Source organism: Crinia signifera, chromosome 1 (assembly GCF_055691185.1).
Source record: "Crinia signifera chromosome 1, ASM5569118v1, whole genome shotgun sequence".
NCBI lineage: Eukaryota > Metazoa > Chordata > Amphibia > Anura > Myobatrachidae > Crinia > Crinia signifera.
In genome coordinates this window covers 92,437,397-92,456,220 of record NC_139217.1, presented here as the reverse complement: position 1 = coordinate 92,456,220, position 18,824 = coordinate 92,437,397, and the positions used below count along the sequence as shown (strand labels likewise).

Here is an 18,824-nt window from a genome sequence, read left to right as displayed (position 1 = left end):
CCCTTGTTACCATGACTACACCGTGCTTCAAACAACTTGTAACCATAGTTACACACAGCCCCGGCGAAATCCCGGAAGCTGTGCGCTCCAGAGCTGCGTTCCAGCGCCGGCTTCCGGTTTCACCGGAAGTACCATAGCACTACTCAGACCTGAGTCTGTGGCGCCTCCCAGCTCTTAGCCCCTTTCATTTGGTATAAATAGCCGGGCGAGCAGTCAGATCAGCTGGCTGACCCTGTCCATACCCAGGCTGTTTCTGCGCCGCTGACTATGTGATGTTCACTTGAAAAACGTAACTATGCTTTGGCTCTCATACTTGTACATGTCTTTTTATTCAGCATAACATGTACCCACTGTATGTATCTTTTGTATATTGTAGGCTCCTTGATAAAGGTCCATGTTGGGACCGAAACGTCGGGGCTTGTATACCTTTGATTTCTTTATGCTGTGTTGACCCAGCTGGAATTAAAAACTTATCTTTTTTTTAAAAATCACAAGGCTGATCTGTGAATTCGGAGAGTGCTCTGCTTCCATACCTCCGGGTGTGGATTCCTTTTGATTATTTCTTGGGGCATGCTGTTGCATGTACCCTTGCTGGGCACCCCATTGCTGTCTCCTTTTGGGTGAGAGTGCGGTCATTCCACTTTTTATTTATTTATTTATTTATTTATATATATATATATATATATATATATATATATATATATATATATATATATATATATATATATATATATATATATATTATAAGGGCACGGTAGTGCCCTTATATTAAGGCTGAATCCAACGAACGGATTTTTCCCATAGGGAACTTTTCGGATGGGGGCATGGTGTTTGAAGGACTGCACCTCAAAAGTGACTGGACGTACTGAGCTGAAATTTGGCATGTACGCGTAGAATCGTCAACCGGTGCTGCATGCCAAATTTCAGGGCGAAATATAAAAGAATGACCAATTGGGAGCGATCTAAACTTCCAACTGCCAGTTTTTTCCTGACACTCGCGAAATGACACTTTGTCACCCATGTTAGTCTATGAGGGTTTTTTTGGGAAGGCATAACTCAGGGTAGAGGAACAATTGAGACTTGGGGTTTGTTTTATTAGGTAGATATTGTCCCAGTGGAGTGCCTTTTGGGGTTGAGGATTTTCAGATAGGTACAGTTTTTTTATAATTTAGTGAAACATGCCCCATTATAGAGATAGGAGTTGTCAACTTGTTGCGCATGCGCAGACGGTCGCCAGTAGGGGGAGCACTACACTGAAGGTGAAGAGCTTCACTTCGGTGTACCAAGATGGCCGACTGTGAAGCACTAGGTAGGAACTGCTATGGCCAGAACCTCCGCGACATGTGGGACATGTAATGGCAGTGACAAGATGAGGAGGGGGCAGCTCGTATTTACATTGGTGGCTTATGGGTCACCCGCTGGTGCTGCCTGGGCAAATATCAGAGGGCAGCCAGCTGTGCAACGCGTGTAGCGCACACACACACAGGTAGTCAAGTCTGTACCATTCCTCCCACGTTGCCTGACGATGCAGCATTAGTTAGGTGACTTAGGTCAGCTCAGCCGGAGTGGATGGGGGTATATGCGGCACACTACTTTCCACTCTCCTCTCAGCAGCAGCAGGAGGGAATGCGGGGTGGTACGGCGATCAGCTTGGTCCGCTCAGCCGCACTTCACACTGATCTGAGTGACATGATTATTACTGGCAGCGAGTGGAGCCTCAGCACTAGCATCTGGCGGAGCTAGTGCAGAAGCTCCGCTCGCTGCCAGTAAATACATATGTCACTCAGAGCAGTGTGAAGTTCGGCTGAGCTGACCAAGCTGATCGCCGTACCACCCCGCATTCCCTCCTGCTGCTGCTGAGAGGAAAGTGGAAAGTAGCAGGACTGCGTGGAACTGGCTGCTGTTGTTCTGCTCAGAGGGCTCATCATGCTGCCGGAGACAACTTGTTAGTAGTGGACGGGCGGCTGTAGTCACGGGCGTCTAGCCCTGCCACTGGCTTCTTACATTGAGGGGGGTCTTCTTGTAAGTAAAAAATTTTCACTGCTTCCCCAAGTCCCTGCTGCCGAGTCAGGAGAGAAAATGGTGCCTATCCCCCTCATCAAACGTGAAAAGTGCTCACATGTCATGCATGCCTCAGCATATAAAGAATGCATTAAGCTGCTGCAAGCATGAGATAAAATAACCAACAGTCCTCCCATGTCCATTATATTTATATGCTGTCACTGTCAGGACTGTGTGGTGGAGGCACTATTGGGGACACTACCAATGGAGCATTACTAATGGGCTATTACTATGAGGGACACTACTCTAGGGGCATTAGTAAGGGGATGCAGTTAAGATCCCGGCGGTCGGGATCCCGGCGTTCAGAATCCCGACGCCGGAATCCCGACCGCCGAAATGCCGACACTTTCTCCCTCCTGGGGTGTCCACGACACCCCTGGAGGGAGAATAAAATAGCGTGCCGAGCGTAGCGAGGCACCGGGCCCGCTGCGTGGCGAGCGCAGCGAGCCCGCAAGGGGGGGCGATCCACGTCCCCCCCTTGTCGGCATTTCGGCTGTCGGGATTCCGGCGTCGGGATTCTGAACGCCGGGATCCCGACCGCCGGGATTACATACCGGATCCATTAGTAAGAGGGCTGCTATTTAAAAATAAAAAATAGTGCAGGGCTGCCCTTTGTGCCATATCAGTCCAGGGGTGAGCCATGTGTTCCTTCTAATTCCAAGGGTGCTGTCGTGTCGTGCATAATTCCAGTGGGTCGTCATTTGCCATGTATAATCCTGCCACCCTGGCTGTCAGTGTCCGGATGTGCCATTCGGCTGCTTAGGAGGACTCTGTGAAGGGACAGGGCTTAGCGGGCCCCGAACAGGGGGGAGACACGGCCAAAATTGTCACTGGGTACAGACAGGCAGCCTTTGTGCGCTCACTTCCTTTCCTTTCCCTCCCGCAGTAGTTACAGGACTCGCACAGCTGCTGCCGCCCTGGAAAGAGGGGGCTTTCTGAGGCAAGGGGTGTATTCGGCTGTACCCCATGCAGCTACAACCTACAGTTTTTCATGGAAAATCTTAAACTGCATATTCATTACACAATGGGCCTGATTTAGATAAAATCGTACCGCTGCCAACTCGCACATCGGGCGATTATGGGGCCTACCGAACGAAGACTGCTACATTTTCTCTTTGCTGGCCGATCGCAAAATGATTGGCAAGAAGTAGACATCTAGAGGGGTAACCGGCCATTTAGTGGGAGTGTCAGGGTATATGCTGGTCATGTGAGAAGAACGCTGGATTTGCCTTGGATAAATGATAAATGCTAAAAAAATGATAATGATAAAAAAAATTTTTTGACCTGGCTTGAAAATTAGTATCTTGTGCTGACCTCCCCAGCAAGGGACACCACTAGGGACAGGCCTCATGTGCCTAGTAGAAATAGAACGACTGTATGTATGTATATATGTATGTATATGTGCTGCTTATCGTTTTTCACATATTAGAATAATATTTGTGCTAAAAGAAAGACCAGGGCCACTTGCTTGTGTTTGCCCCCCACAGTGGCCATCCAGCCTCTGGTGCATGCCATGTGTGACAGTGGGTGTACATTGTGTAATGCAGTGTGTGTCTGTCCTGGCACTGCACCCCAATTTAAGAGGAGGAGCTGCAGTGGGTGAAAAAAAGTACTGAGGATAAGACTAGGGGTTAGAAAGGAAGATGTAAGTAGGGAGTGAAGGGGGAGGTGGGTAAGCAGTGAGAAGCAGAGGTGTTGAGAGGGAAGAAGGGACTGAAATGGTGGCAGGGAGCAAGTTGCATAGGGGTAATTAAAGGAGAGAGACACAGAGCATGTTGGGGGTAAAAGTGATAGCTAGGATGATAGGGGGGCTGTTGGAATCCTATTTCCACGCCCCCACTTCTAAATTCCCATTTTGTGCACTGATCGTAAGCAATTCTGCAAAAACAAGGGGGGCCCCATTCTATATTTTGCTATGGGGCCCAGAAAGGTCTAGTTACGCCTCTGGTAGTACCCATACCCCCATCCACTCCGGTGCCTCCACCGCTGCGTTTCCGCTTAGAGTTGGAGTGCGGAGCGCAGCGCAGTGCCTTCCCCCACCCCTCCACCGGCTCAGTCATTTAAAAATGCAGCACAGCAGCGGGATTTGGCGCGGCAGTGTGGGATGCCCTGACTGACAGCGCACGTCACGCTTGTCCCTTTCACAGCACAGCATACATTTGCCTGCACCGCTGCACCCCGCTGGCTAAGCTGACACAGGAGAAGAGTCCTGTCAGCGCCAGCGGGGTCTGTGTGTGGGCGCCATCACCTGCTCGGCACGCTGCCGATGCCAGTGATACAGAAGAGTCAACCTCCCTTGCTGATCCAGATTCCTGCAGTGCAGTCACCACAAACAACTTATCAGGCAGCACATTTGGTACTTGTATACTATCATGGCTCCCACAATGGGCATCGCACAGGTAAAGATCGCATGCGATCTGATGCGATGCGATTTTTAACCACGCATCGGGCTCGGTGGCTCGCTGCGCTTGACACACTTTCTATTCTCAACTCCACGCCGACGTGGATAGTGGGGGTATGAAAAGGTCGTAGGACGCGTACTGCTGCGCTCGCCACGCTTCAGGTTGGCGTTGATAGTGGGGGTGGTACAGTGTGAAAAATTACATTTGGGGTGCATTTAACATGATTTTGACACATGTCAATGATTTCTGTTAAAAATGGCATCGCATCACATCGAATGCGATGCGATCGCATGCGATTTTTCATCAAAAAGTCTTACAAAACGGTAAAATCGCATCGCATGCCACTACATATAGCATGCGATGGGAGCCATGATAGTATACAAGTACTGCACATTTAATGTAAGTTTTCAGATATGTGATGCCAGGCAAGTAAATTTGTGGGAAAGAGCTGGCTATAGTCATTATCAGGTGAATAAGGGGGGGGGGGGGGGGGGTGCTATAAACATTTTAATATTGCATAGAGTTGGTTATAGATTATAAAGTGAATGTGGGGGAGGGGAGATGAGGTGTTATATATTGCAAGGTGAATGTGGGGGAGGGGGGTTGTATATACATGGTACAGTGAATGTGGGGGAGAGGGTCGGGATATATATATATATTATATATATATATATATATATATATATATTAAAATTTCAAATACAAAAAAATAAATTGAAAAAAAGCCATGAAATTCCATTGACAAAAAACCTTACGGTTTCACATGTCCCATTAAGGCTTCTTACACATGATCTGGCATTTCTGAAACCTGTTGTAACTCTTCCACTCAAACGCCAAAAAGCAATGAAATTACGATCATTAAGGCTGACGCCTTAATGGACGTGTTCCTTGCGCAATACAGATATGGTACGCCATCACAGCCTGTGGGTAAGTGCAGATTCAGCACTCTCACAGAGTGAGATTGCTGTCACTCACACAATGGTGGAGCTGCTAATTCACAGATTTGTGTGCTCATTGGAATACACACATGCAGTCTATGCAACTGAAGGTCTGAGCAGTAAACAGAGCTGAGAGGATGGGGTAAAAGTGGTGTTGATTGGGGGAGGAGGCAGTGTGGTGCGCATGGGGAGGAATAGAAATGCATAGATAGTGGGAAGGCTAAGCAGCACTGATGGGGGACTAACAAAGCAGATGGGTGGAAAAGAGTGGCACAGATTGGGTAAGGCAAGACAGAGTGATGCGATTGGGTGGGAAATAGAGGAGCAGTTGGAGGAAAGACAGCACTGATGGGGGAGGGGGTTCGGAGCAAAGGGGATAAAGGGAAAACAGAGCAGCACAGATGGAGAGGGGAGAGAGCAGTACAGATAGAAGGAAACTGTGTCATGGATGAGGCGGGCAGAGCAGCATGGATGGAGGGGGATACAGAGTATCACCAATAGAGGGGAAGCCAGGGCACAGGTAGAAGAAAACGGTGGCATCTGTGTGGAAAAATAGGGCAGCACAGGTGGGAAAAGACACATTGATGCAGATGAGGGAATACACACAGTAGTAGGTATCAGGGAAGACAGAGCAGCATGAAGGCGTATAGGAGAAGAAAGTGTAGATGCATAGTAGTTGGGAGTATTATAGTTTTTGCAATTATGTTTCTGGTAACTGCATGTGAATACTAAATGAAATGGATATATGTAGTGAGTGTGAAAGATGTTGGACCCTCATGGGAATAGTTCTAGTAATAGTGTTTATTCTAGCACCCGTCATCTTTGAAAACCCATGCAGATCCTCTACCCTGTCTGGGGTTTTGCTGTCTGCTGTAGTGCTTCTAGCATAGGTCTGGTTTGCAGTGCTGATATACAGACCACACTGTGCTAGAAGCACTACAACAGACAGTGACACCCAAGGCAGGGAAGAGGAATTGCATGGGTTTTCAAAGATGGCGGGTGCTAGAATGAACACTATAGCAACTCAGAGGTATAGACCGTTTTAGATGATTGCAGGTACTTATTAGGATGAGTGCGCCACATAACTGCTCAGACCTTCAGTTGCATAGACTGCATGTGTGTATTCCAATGAGCACACAAATCTGTGAATTAGCAGCTCCACCATTGTGTGAGTGACAGCAATCTCACTCTGTGAGAGTGCTGAATCTGCACTTACCCACAGGCTGTGATGGCGTACCATATCTGTATTGCGCAAGGAACACGTCCATTAAGGCGTCAGCCTTAATGATCGTAATTTCATTGCTTTTTGGCGTTTGAGTGGAAGAGTTACAACAGGTTTCAGAAATGCCAGATCATGTGTAAGAAGCCTTAATGGGACATGTGAAACCGTAAGGTTTTTTGTCAATGGAATATATATATATATATATATATATATATATATATATATATATATATATATATATATATACGGCAGAACGCCACGGCACTCCAGACGGTAAGATAGTGCAAAATCTTCTTTATTGAAGCACAGCAATAAAGAAGATTTTGCACTATCTTACCGTCTGGAGTGCCGTGGCGTTCTGCCGTCTATACATTCCTCTGCTAAAGGCACCCAGCGAAGCAAATATTCAAGGTGGTTGTGCCGGGCACCAAAGTTGTTTATATATATATATATATATATATATATATATATATATATATATATATATACATATACACACATACATATTGTATTCAAGACCTCTGGAGTGACTTCTTTATTTCTACACATGCAAATTCTATTCGGAAGGCACCCGGGGCATTTCCCTCGGAGATTGATTGAGAGTGCCGACTCTATTTTTCTGTATATGTGTGTATGTATGTATATATATCTGTACTGCCTGACGACGGGCTTAATAAAAAAGCCTGAAACGTTGCAAATATGCACCTCTGGGTAGCCTTGAAATTCTTTTGGAAGGAGTGAGTGCCGATGTTCTACTGTATATGACATTATCCTCTCCGGGCACCTTCATGCTGCAGCAGAGAGCAAGTGCCGACTACTCGCTACATATATATATGTGTGTGTGTGTGTATATGTATGTGAAAGTTAATAAAAGGTTCTAAATATAGTGGATGTCCTACACAATTTACTGATTATTACATTTAAATTGCAAAAAAAACATCAATAGTGTTATTTTTCATTAGTACTTCGTTGTTAGCCTGCATTCTGTATGATAGGGGTGGCTAACCTGCTGCTCTTTTCTTATTGAGATGCGGCTCCTGCACACCTCCTTTGAATGTGGTGCAGTCAAAAGATACAAGCTGCAGTGCCGCGGGAGCTGGCACACAGTGGAGTAGCTCACAATCACTGTGGTCTCTGTTAACAGAGGCTTTGAACTCTTCCAGCTGCCCCCCCCGCCATGCTGACACACCGCTGAGTTCTCTGGAGAGACAGGAGAGCTGGGCTTGCCTATCCCACGTTAGCAAACCTAGCCCTCTTGCTTGTATGATATTATAAAAGGAGATGCCAGGGAGAACTCTGTTAGTGGCCATCTTAATTTCAGCTCCTCAGTGGTGTGGTAATGCTTGTTTCCTCGGCTTGTAAGTTATTTGTCACTAGTTGTGGGGACTGATTCAGCTGTAGACTTATGCTGCAACTGAGAACCGCAAGAATAGTAATGTTTCATTTGGCATTTTGTAGTGCTAAAATGGGCTGCTAAGATTAAAATATGTTACAAGGGGCGAGATTCACCAAACTGAAAATGCCGTAAAAACCTAGTTTTCGGGGGTTTTAGCGCATTTCCATATGCAGCAAAGCCCCACCGCCGGAGCTTTGCTGCGGGGGGGGGGGGGGGGGTTATGCCAGTTCTAGGTGGCGTAACCCAATGGAAGCCTATGGGCTTCCCTTCGCGTCCCCCGCGTGCCCCTCGCCAATCCGCACAGCCCTCCCTTCCGCCTCCTGCTGTGCTGCCCGGACCAGTGATCTCCTCCTCCCTGCACAGCTTCCGGGTGCAGGGAGGAGGAAAAGGAGCCGTCACACAGCCGGCTGAGGGTGCAGGGAGGGAGGGGGGACCTGCTGCACATCGCCGGCCATCGCCTTGGCGTTAATAATCGCATATGTTACTGCATATGCGGTTATTAACTCTGCGAGTGCCGGCAATGTGCTGCGCTGGTTGTTAGAGAATCCCGCCCAGTGTGTTATAAATACAATAAATGGGCTGCTGGTTTAAAATAATAGTTTGAAGCTGAAGTGTCACAAGATGGTTTTGGATAGCATAAATGTGCTGCTTATAGCTAAGCCACAAGCCATTTAAAAATAAGGACGTGACCTTATGGAAGCTAGGTCACGCCCATTTGTTTGCATGGTATCAGCTCTTTGTCTTTCCATAACACATTTTTTTGGCTCATTGCCTCTGGTTGGTTGGCGCCCCCTGCTGTATGAGGTGCAGCCTTTCTGCTGAATCTGTTATGCAATGTAAACAGTCTGTTATTATTTAGGAATTTTTTTCTGTCTTCTGTAATACTAAATAGTAATTTTAGGATAAATACTGTATATGTAACAACAATTTTCTAAAGTATGTTTTTATTATAGTGTTTAAATGGGTGAGGAAGACACTGATTGCACTGGTACAAATTACCTTTGGAAGAACCATAAATAAGTAAGTTGCTATAATCATTTTCATAATTTCTCTTCCTGCAATGTAACAATATACGTTTAGAGGTACATACACACTTAAGGGCCCCTACAGGGTGCGATGATGGAACCCATTATGGGCTGGATCGCATCGCAACGCATGTACAAAAAGTATGTGCAGCACATACTTTTTGTACTGTGTGATGCCCGTGGGAGCGCGCATCGCATGGTGCTATCGCACCGCGTATGTGCACCATAAGAGATGATCGCCCGTCTAAGCGATTTTACGGAAACTATGCGTTTTTTCATCGAGACTTCATCAGAGAGCTGCACTCTGACGAACCCTTGATGACAAAATGCGTAGGGGCGTGGCCTAGCATCATGTAACTGCTCCTTCAACCTGTGTGGGATACATGGAAATGTATGCTGATATCAGCACTATTGGTACATGTTTAGCCTTGGAAACTTTTATAAAATATTCTTTTAATAAACGCACTACGGAGCGCTCCTGTCTATTATTATTATTATTATTATTATTATATATTGTACTGTATTTGGCCTATTAAATATTGTTCTAATTACACTGCAGTAGAAAGTGAAGTTGGAGAAAACATTAAGAAGATGTGAAATAGTTGGAAGGGTCACATAATTCCATTGCGTAGAAGTCTAGAATGTATTACTGTCTGGTGCTTCTGCTGTGATTACTGTACACTGTCTGCTTCTAAATCTAATTTCCTGCAGACAGATCCGCGACACAGTCAATTGGATTTTCAGTGAGCAGATGCTGGTTTACTATATGAATGTCTTCAGAGATGCGTTCTGGCCAAATGGAAAATTAGCACCTCCAAAAACCTCAAGAACCGAGCTACAGTGTCAGGAGACAAAACAGAAAGCGCAGCAGAAACTACTTGAAAACATCCCTGGTGAGCCAAGTTTGTGTGGTGCATTTACACTCAGCAGCGTTACTGTCATTGCTGTATCCTTGCAGAGGCCAGAACGTGTACTGCCTACTAAAATAGGGAGGCGTGTATATACTTTAGGGGAAAGTATGATAGTCTTGCCCCACCCCAGACCCATGGGGCTGCTGAAAGTGTACCAGGAAACCCCCAAATGTGTTACTTTTACTCTGGTAAATTAACGACAGAATATACAATCAATAAACCCACCCCTAATTTGTATCCCATAACTGAATTCTGAGTGCTCACAGTGGGCGAGATGTACTTAGCATTGAGAAGTGATAAAAGAGCAACCAATCGCCATGTTACAGGCCAGGTTTAAAAAAAATGACAGTTATGAGTTGGTTGGTTGGTCATTTACTACTCCACATTCTCACTTTTCAAAGCTTAGTACATCTGGCCCAATGTGTGGCTGTGCCCAGATCAGTTTGAATTACAGTAAGAGCTATCTCTCTCCTCTTCCTGTGCACATGAAGGAGACAAAGCACCCCAAAATCTGTGCCCCAATTTCTCCTGAGTACGGCAATGCCTCATATGTGACCAAAAAATACCATTTGGGCGCATGGCAGGACTCAGAAGGGAAGGAGTGATATTTGGATTTTGCGGCACAGATTCTGGTGGAATGAATGGTGGGTGCTATGTTGCATTAGCAAGACCCCCGAAGCACCAATACAGTGGAACCCCCCCACAAGTGACCCCATTTTGCAAACTACACCCCTCAGGGAATTCATCTAGGGGTATAGTGTACATTTCAAACCCCCAGGGGTTTCACCAATTTTGGTACAACTGGGCTGTGAAAATGAAAAATTACATTTTTTTACACAAAAATGCAGTTCTGGCTCAAAATTTTTCATTTTCACAAGGAATGAAGGAGACTAAGCACCCCAAAATCTGTGCCCCAATTTCTCCCGAGTACGGCAATGCCTCATATGTGACCAAAAAATACCATTTGGGTGCATGGCAGGACTCAGAAGGGAAGGAGTGATATTTGGATTTTGCAGCACACATTCTGGTGGAATGAATGGTGCTGCCCTGATACAATACGGGGGCCAGTACTAGAAGTACTGGGGCCCTCTGCCTGCTGGTTCCCAAATATTAGGCCCTTTATGACTTCCTCTTGAAAGTGCATAAATGTCCCCGTCTGGCTGGTAGAACGGAATAGTACGTAAGCGTTATACAGTGCCATCTGGATGATATACACGGCCAGCTTCTTATACCATATTTTTGTTTTCTGCAGGGCACTGTACGGCTTCATCACCTGATCTGAAAGATCCACTCCGCCCATGTACTTATTGTAATCTAGGATACAAATAGGTTTTGAGGTGTGGGTACTGGTACCTCGTACAGGGACGGAGGTGGTACTGTCTCCGTGAATTGTTGTCAGTATAAGGACATCCCTCTTGTCCTTATATTTGACCAACAACATATTTTCGGTGCATATTCCCCTGCTTTCACCCTTTCTCAGTAATTGGGCAACGTGCGTTTTTGGGAGGCCTCTTTGGTTCGTGCGCACAGTACCGCAAGCTGCTGTACCTCTTGAACCAAGGGCCTTAAACAGGGGGATGCTGGTGTAAAAGTTATCCACATAGAGGTGATAACCCTTATCCAGGAAGGGGTGCACTAAATCCCAGACAATCTTTCCACTAACACTTACGACAGTGGCGGTTCAATTCTTGTGTCCTTCCCTTCATATACCCTAAACCTGTGGGTGTACCCTGAGGTACTTTCGCACAGCTTATACATTTTTATGCCATACCTTGCCCTCTTATTGGGAAGGTACTGGCGGAATTTAACCCTTCCTTTAAAATGTATAAGTGACTCGTCTACACAAATGAATTTTTGGGGGATGTACATCTCAGCAAATTTGGCGCTGAAATGATCAATGACCGGCCTGACTTTGAATAGCCGGTCAAAGGTGGGATCATCTCTGGGTGGGCACTGTGCATTATCGTTGTAATGCAAAAATTTAAGGATCGTCTCAAAACGAGTCCGGGTCATGGCCATACGATGAAGTGGGGTGGGTGCTGTACAGAACATCTGTACTCCAATATTGCCTAATTTCTGGCTTTTTAACTATGCCCATATGTAACACCAGACCCCAAAACGTCATCATCTCTACTGCATCTACAGGGGTCCACCTAGCAAATGATGACGTGGGGTTTTGGGCAATAAACTGCTGGGCATATAAATTACTTTGGTCCACCATTAAATTTATAAAATCATCAGAGAAAAAGACTTTGAAAAAGTCAATTTCTTTGAGGCCTGTACTATCAAATTGGATTCCTGGGTTGGCCAAAAACTCAGGAACCTGGGGCTCAAAATTGTCTGGTGGTGGGGTCCATACGAGATCAATCATTGGGGGGGGGGGGGGTCTCAGCTGCTCTACGGGGGCGTCTTTGAGGGGGTCCCTCATCACTAGAGGAGGAAGAGGAGCTTAAGACAAATGCCAATTCATCGCTTACTTCACTGGCTGTGTCAGTGTCAGAGGCAAGAAGGGCATATGCCTCCTCCGCTGAAAACAGTCTTTGCGATGATTGGGACATTTTTATTATTTTTAAGTGTAGTGTTTGAACACGTGTATAGTGTAGGGGGCGGGTACAAACTTTATTTCAACACGGGGGGTATGTAGTGTGTATGTAGTGCTTTAACACGTGTAAGAAAAAAAAAAAAGCTCCTGCGCCAAAAATTGAGCACAGATGTTGGTCAGTAACGTCCGTCACTGATCAGCGCTCAGCGGGCACAGGACACCCACAAAAGCACCGTGGGTGTAAAAACAATTTAAAAAAAAAACCCACAGCACTCTCCAAAAAAAAAAAATTAAAAATAACTGCTGAGTCAAAGGCAACAGAAATTTGATCAAAAAAAAAAAAAAATTAGTTCAACCCTGTGCCAAAAATGCTGATCAGTGATGTACGTCACTGATCAGCGCTCAGCGGCCACAGGACACCCACAAAAGCACCGTGGGTGTAAAAACAATTTAAAAAAAAAAAACCCCACAGCACTCTCCAAAAAAAAAAAATAACTGCTGAGTCAAAGGCAACAGAAATTTGATCAAAAAAAAAAAAAATTTGATCAACCCTGTGCTAAAAATGCTGATCAGTGATGTACGTCACTGATCAGCGCTCAGCGGCCACAGGACACCCACAAAAGCACCGTGGGTGTAAAAACAATTTTTAAAAAAAAACCCACAGCACTCTCCAAAAAAAAACAACTGGTGATCAGTGATGCAACACTGATTAGCAGTGAGGGGCAGCAGGCACACAACTGTGGGTGCAACCTGACAGGGTATATATAAAAAAAAAAATAACCCTGCACCCCAAAAAAGGTGCTGATCAGTTAGTTTATACTGATCAGCACAAAAGGGGGGCAGCAGGGGGCAGCAGATACAAAATTATAGCACACAATATATATATCTCTGACACAATGACGCTGCAGCAGCAGCGCAAGCAGACAGGAAGCAAGAGCAACCAGGAAGCACCAATAGCTGGCAGCACGGATGCCACCAACGCTGATCAGGTCAGTATAGGGCACAGATGGGCACGGAGACCGCTCTGCACGCTGTTCCTGACCGGAATGGCGGCTGCAGGGCTGTCTCCGTTACCTCATTTGAGGTGTATTGGCGGTGATTGGTCCGTCGGTCCGACGGACCAATCACAGCCTTTGGGGGCAGGTGGGGTGACCACCAGTGACACCCTTACACCCCGTGGTGATTGGTGCTGTACTTAACAGCACCAATCACCACCGATCCCTGTGTCACCGGCGAACGTTATTCGCCGGTACACAGAAAACGCTGTAATTGGCTGTTCACATTGAACAGCCAATCACAGCGATCGCCGATGGGCGGGGGCATCGGTGCCCCCCCCGGGCAATGAGGGAAGATGTCTGCTGTCAGGGACAGCAGACATCGACCCTCTGTCACCGCGTCTATAGACGCGGTGACAGTTAAATGGCATGACGTACATTTATGCCATGTGTCGGGAAGTACATCCCGACCATGACGTAAATGTACGTCAAATGTCGGGAAGGGGTTAAAATGGCCCAGTGGATTGTAGGGACCACACTTCCAATGGTGGAAGCTATTCGCCCAGTGCAGGGTTTATTCACACTTCTACCTTCTGGTAAGCATTTTAGATGTTTTAAAAATAGGACAAGCAGACTGAGGAATAGTTTTTTTCCTACAGCAGTTGTAGCTTTAAATTCTAGGTAGTGATTAAGTTTGTCGTTGCCATGAATTACTGAAGATGTTAAAACTTAATTTTGTTGCCCTATTGTCGGGTAATGACAATAAAGTGAATCTCATCTCATCAAATTAAGTCACTTAAGTTAAATATATAGTACCATCAAGTAAATTTGATGTTAGATTAGTCAAAATGAGAAGGCACGTCACAGAAAGCCAGAATAAAACTTTAGAATAGATTAAATAAATATGGAACTAAATATAGAGATTGAAGCAATTGAAATAGAGAGTGGTAATACAACACAGATCACGTAATGCACGTGGGAGTAATCGTAAATAAGTAAGTATAAAACACTGATATAATATATAAGATACAGCATGTAAAACGATAATATTTGGAGGCAATAATGTATAGAATTAAGATGTCCCCGGGGGGGGGGGGGGGGGGAAGGGAATATATGGGCAGTGTAAAGAAGTTACTGTTTTATATTATATAAAAGAAAATGGAAAATAAAGTTGAAATTTAAAAAAAGAAAAATGGGTGCAGTGGGATTGCTTGTTGGGTCTTTGGGCCCCCCCAAGCAGCCAGGCCCCACATCAGCTGCTGCATTCCTTGCACAATCTATTGTTGCGCCACTGTCTGTAACCTGTTTAAGGCCTATTGAGGCTTGTAATGAACATGTCATTTTCCTACCCCCAACACATAATATATTACTCAATGATCGTAGTCAGGCTGACAGAATGATCATGGTTTCCATGGTGACCATAATAGACACTGCAGCAATCATACGTATTGTGCATTTTAACACTTCACAGGGAAATGCACTTTAGTGAAATTATGGGTTAAATTACATTTGTAACCTAATTTCCAATATAATGATTTCTACAGCACATTGGAAGTCTGGTCTACCACTAATTTCCCTCACATGGACAAAATTAAGAAAAAGCTAATTTTGGAAACATGGAAACCCTTAAAATTACTAAAAGCTGATTATACTGTGGTGTGTGTGTGTGTGTGTGTGTGTGTGGCACAGAACAGCAGAATGTGTACCACAGTGATTAAAATGTAACAAATATTTAATAACACACACAAAATCTCTCCTTTAGGATAACACTGTTCAGCATTAGTATTGCCTGCCATGTGAGATACACCATCACTTGTACAGCAGTATAAAGCAGTCTAAAAGTGGTTTGTGCTGTATTTGGATCTCCTAAACCCAGACAAGTTTACAGTTTAGTCATAGAGACATTGGGCGGGATGCTCTAACATCCACCATCCCTCTACGCCACTTTTCGCCTCTCTCCACCGGCTACCACAATTTTACTAATCGCATATGCACTAACATAGCAAAGGACAGCTCTTGTGATAAGAGATGGCTTTTGCGGTGTGGCGCCGTCACTGGACTTCTGAGTCTCAGACCCGGGAGTCCCTCTGTTCATGTGCAGAGTGACGGCCACGGGGCATGCTGGGAGGGATTTCTCTGACAGCAGTGCGGAGAGAGGCTTCTATGGGGTATCGCCAGCAAAAGCTGGTGATTCCCTCTGCAGCGCTGCCCCCACGGAGGGGCTTTCGGGAAATGCGGTAAAAACCCTGGTAACAGTTTTTACCTGATTTACTGCATCTTCAGTTTAGAGCAGTGGTTCCCAACCTTTTTTGTCTCCCGTACCCCTTGATTAGGTTTTTTATTTATGAGTACCCCCTCGTGAAATTTTTAGGGGGCGTGGTCTACAAAGGGGTGTGGCCTCGTTTGAAGGGTGTGGCTTAACAGGGGCAAGTCATACTGGCAATGACGAGAAAAAAAAAAGTGCAACCACTTGACCACAATATAAGCTCAGCCCATTCTGCGGACAGCATATAAAATAACAGAACACTGTCAAATCTCTATTACTGAAGCAACAGACATTCCAACGGATGACGTTAGCCTTCCAATAGTGCCAGATACACATATGCTCCAATGGTGCCAGGTATGCCCCCACAGTGCCAGAAACGGGAATGCCACCACAGTGCCAGGTATGACCCCATGGTACTGAGTATGCGCCCACAGTGCCAACAATGCCCCTACAGTGCCAGCAACAAGTATGCCCCACAGTGCCAGCAATGCCCTACAGTGCAAGCAACAAGTATGCCCCACAGTGCCAGCAACAAGTATTCCCCACAGTGCCAGCAATGCCCCACAGTGCCAGTAACAAGTATGCCCCACAGTGCCAGCAATGCCCCCACAGTGCCAGCAATAAATATGCCCCCACAGTGCCAGCAATATGGTATGCCCACACAGTGCCAGCAATGCCCCCATAGTATTTCCCAGCAGCAGCACACTCACCGTTGATGCTGCTGCTGGGGAGAGGACAGTCCAGTGTGCCCCTGCCGTGTAGCTGCCGCCGCTGCCTTCTTCTCTCAGGGAAGGAGAGTACAGCACACTGCGTATCACAAGCTCTGATTGGCGGACGGGCGGCCAGTCACAGGGAAGCACACTGAGGGGTAGGAGAGATGCGCAATGCACTCTCCTCCCCTCCAGCAACCTGTCTGACTGCCGTGGCTGCCATTACAGGCCGGGCCGCCGTGTACCCCCGAGCGGGTGGACACGTACCCCCAGGGGTACGCGTACCACAGGTTGGGAACCACTGGTTTAGAGCATCCAACCGATTGTCAGTATATTAAAACCACAAAGCTGTGTGATGCTCAAGTATACAAACACATACTAATTAACCACTAATATCATTCAGTTGTAGTAAATACATCGTGTGCATAGAAATGGATCTAAATTCAAACAAGGGACCTTTCTGTGGTGTGGTGGTTGTATGTTGTTCTGTGTTTGCATGTGTTTCTTCTATGTGGTCCACTTTTGTCCAACAAATAATTTAGGTAGGTTCCCTGGCTTCTGGCTATTGATAGGTTACCCTCCCATTCTACAGCACATTCAAACATAGAATGAAATCAGTCATCCAAATATGATATTTTTCTTACAGGTTTTGACATTACTATATATATATATATATATATATATATATATATATATATATATATATACTCTAACATCAGTGCAAGCCTATAGTTTACAGGAGCTTTACATCTTTTCATGGCACTGACATATAATGTATGGTGGAGTCTGAATCCTACCATGCTAAAGGACCCCTGACATCACAAGCATGTAACACGCGACAACAGGGGGAGGAGCAAGGTCAGAACATAGGACCCCAAATGGACCCTCGTGGACTCACTTGGTGCTACCTAGTTACTACAGGCAGTAGATGTTGCTGTGGATAGTGACAATACTTGCCCTCCGACCTAGCCCACTAGGATTTAGTAACTACCTATTATATATACGTACACTATAAAAAAAAATATAGCCTTATTTGCATAAGGAGTTTCAGCATACTTGCCTATTCTCCTGAATATTGTGAGGGATTCCTGATTTTTCAAGTAGTACCCTATACACTGTAAGAGTGGGCACCCCTCCTGCATTCTGGGAGAATGGGGAAATCAATAATCGGAATCTGTGATCCATGCAGAGGGAGAAGGGTCTAGTGACGCGATTGTATATTGTGTCATTTTGGTCCTACCCCTATTCAAGTACGAGCGATTAGCGCCACTCTGCCATTAGTGGACAAGGCCTTAATTACACATTAAGGTCCCACCTCCATCCCTGCCCACCTGCTTGTCCTCCTCGGCCTTTTCCAGAAGAAGACCATATAAATGTTGGCAAAAATTATTGTAATTCTTAGCCAAATGGTCTGCAGAGAGCATTACCAAGTGGTTTCTATTATTTCTCTCAATCGAATGACAGAATTTGGCACATTACCTTGCATTGTGTTTCTCTATATAACTCTTCACCATCTTGATTAGTGATGCAGTCAGAATGCCAGCGTTCTGTATGCGGACACTGGCATCCCGACTGCCATCAGACTATCAGGATGCCAAGGTCGGAATATGGACAACTGACATCTCAAACATAAGTATTCCCTGGTGGGCTAGAGTCAGGCCAGGAAAGGAAGGTTAGGTTTAGACTCTAGTAAGATTACTATTGTTAGGCTGCGGGGAGGAGGGGGTTAGGTTTTGGCACTTACAAGAGGGGTTAGGATTTAGATGGTTTAGATGGCAGAGTACAGGGGTTTAGTTTAGGCACTAGCAGAAAGGGTTAGGGTCAGGCTGCTGCAGAGAAGGGTTATGGTACGTACAGAGTCCATGTCGGGATTTTCCCGAGCAACAGGATATCGGGTATCCCCTTGATCATGCTATGGGATGTATTCAATGCCCATCATGATGGCAAGCCGTGCCTTTTGCAGTATTCAACTGACCCCCTGCACTCACCGTTTCCACCTCGCTATTTCTAAAAAGCGAGTTGGAAACGGTGAGTGCGCCCGTCAAAACGGCGAGGCTCTCAGCTATTAGCAGTGGGTTGCAATAGCCGTGAACCTCGCCGTCCTCTGATTCTCCGGAACATAGAATAGGGCGGGCTGCCGGCGATGGGGTTAAACGTCGAGGGTGCCTTGTTTTCGGCGATCCTCAACGAAAACGAGCTCTGTTCTTCTGTGTATAGTGCGTATATAGTTATAGTATAGGGTTGTTTCTTTAACTATATTAAAAGCAACCAATTTAAATCCTGTTTCAAAGGATTCAATTGAAAAACAGTTGCCATGATATAGTGCTTATATATTTTTACATTTAGAGAGAGTGAT

The 18,824-nt window shown here is 45.7% G+C and overlaps 1 protein-coding gene across 1 annotated transcript in view; it reads left to right on the top strand.

Annotated features, from left to right (window-relative positions):
* Positions 1-18,824, top strand: part of SNX25 (sorting nexin 25) — a 189,442-nt gene that overhangs the window by 162,223 nt on the left and 8,395 nt on the right. The window contains exons 16-17 of the mRNA XM_083170201.1: positions 8,973-9,039; positions 9,756-9,937. Of these exons, the coding sequence (XP_083026327.1) occupies positions 8,973-9,039; positions 9,756-9,937 (249 nt within the window). The remainder of the gene's footprint in view (positions 1-8,972; positions 9,040-9,755; positions 9,938-18,824) is intronic.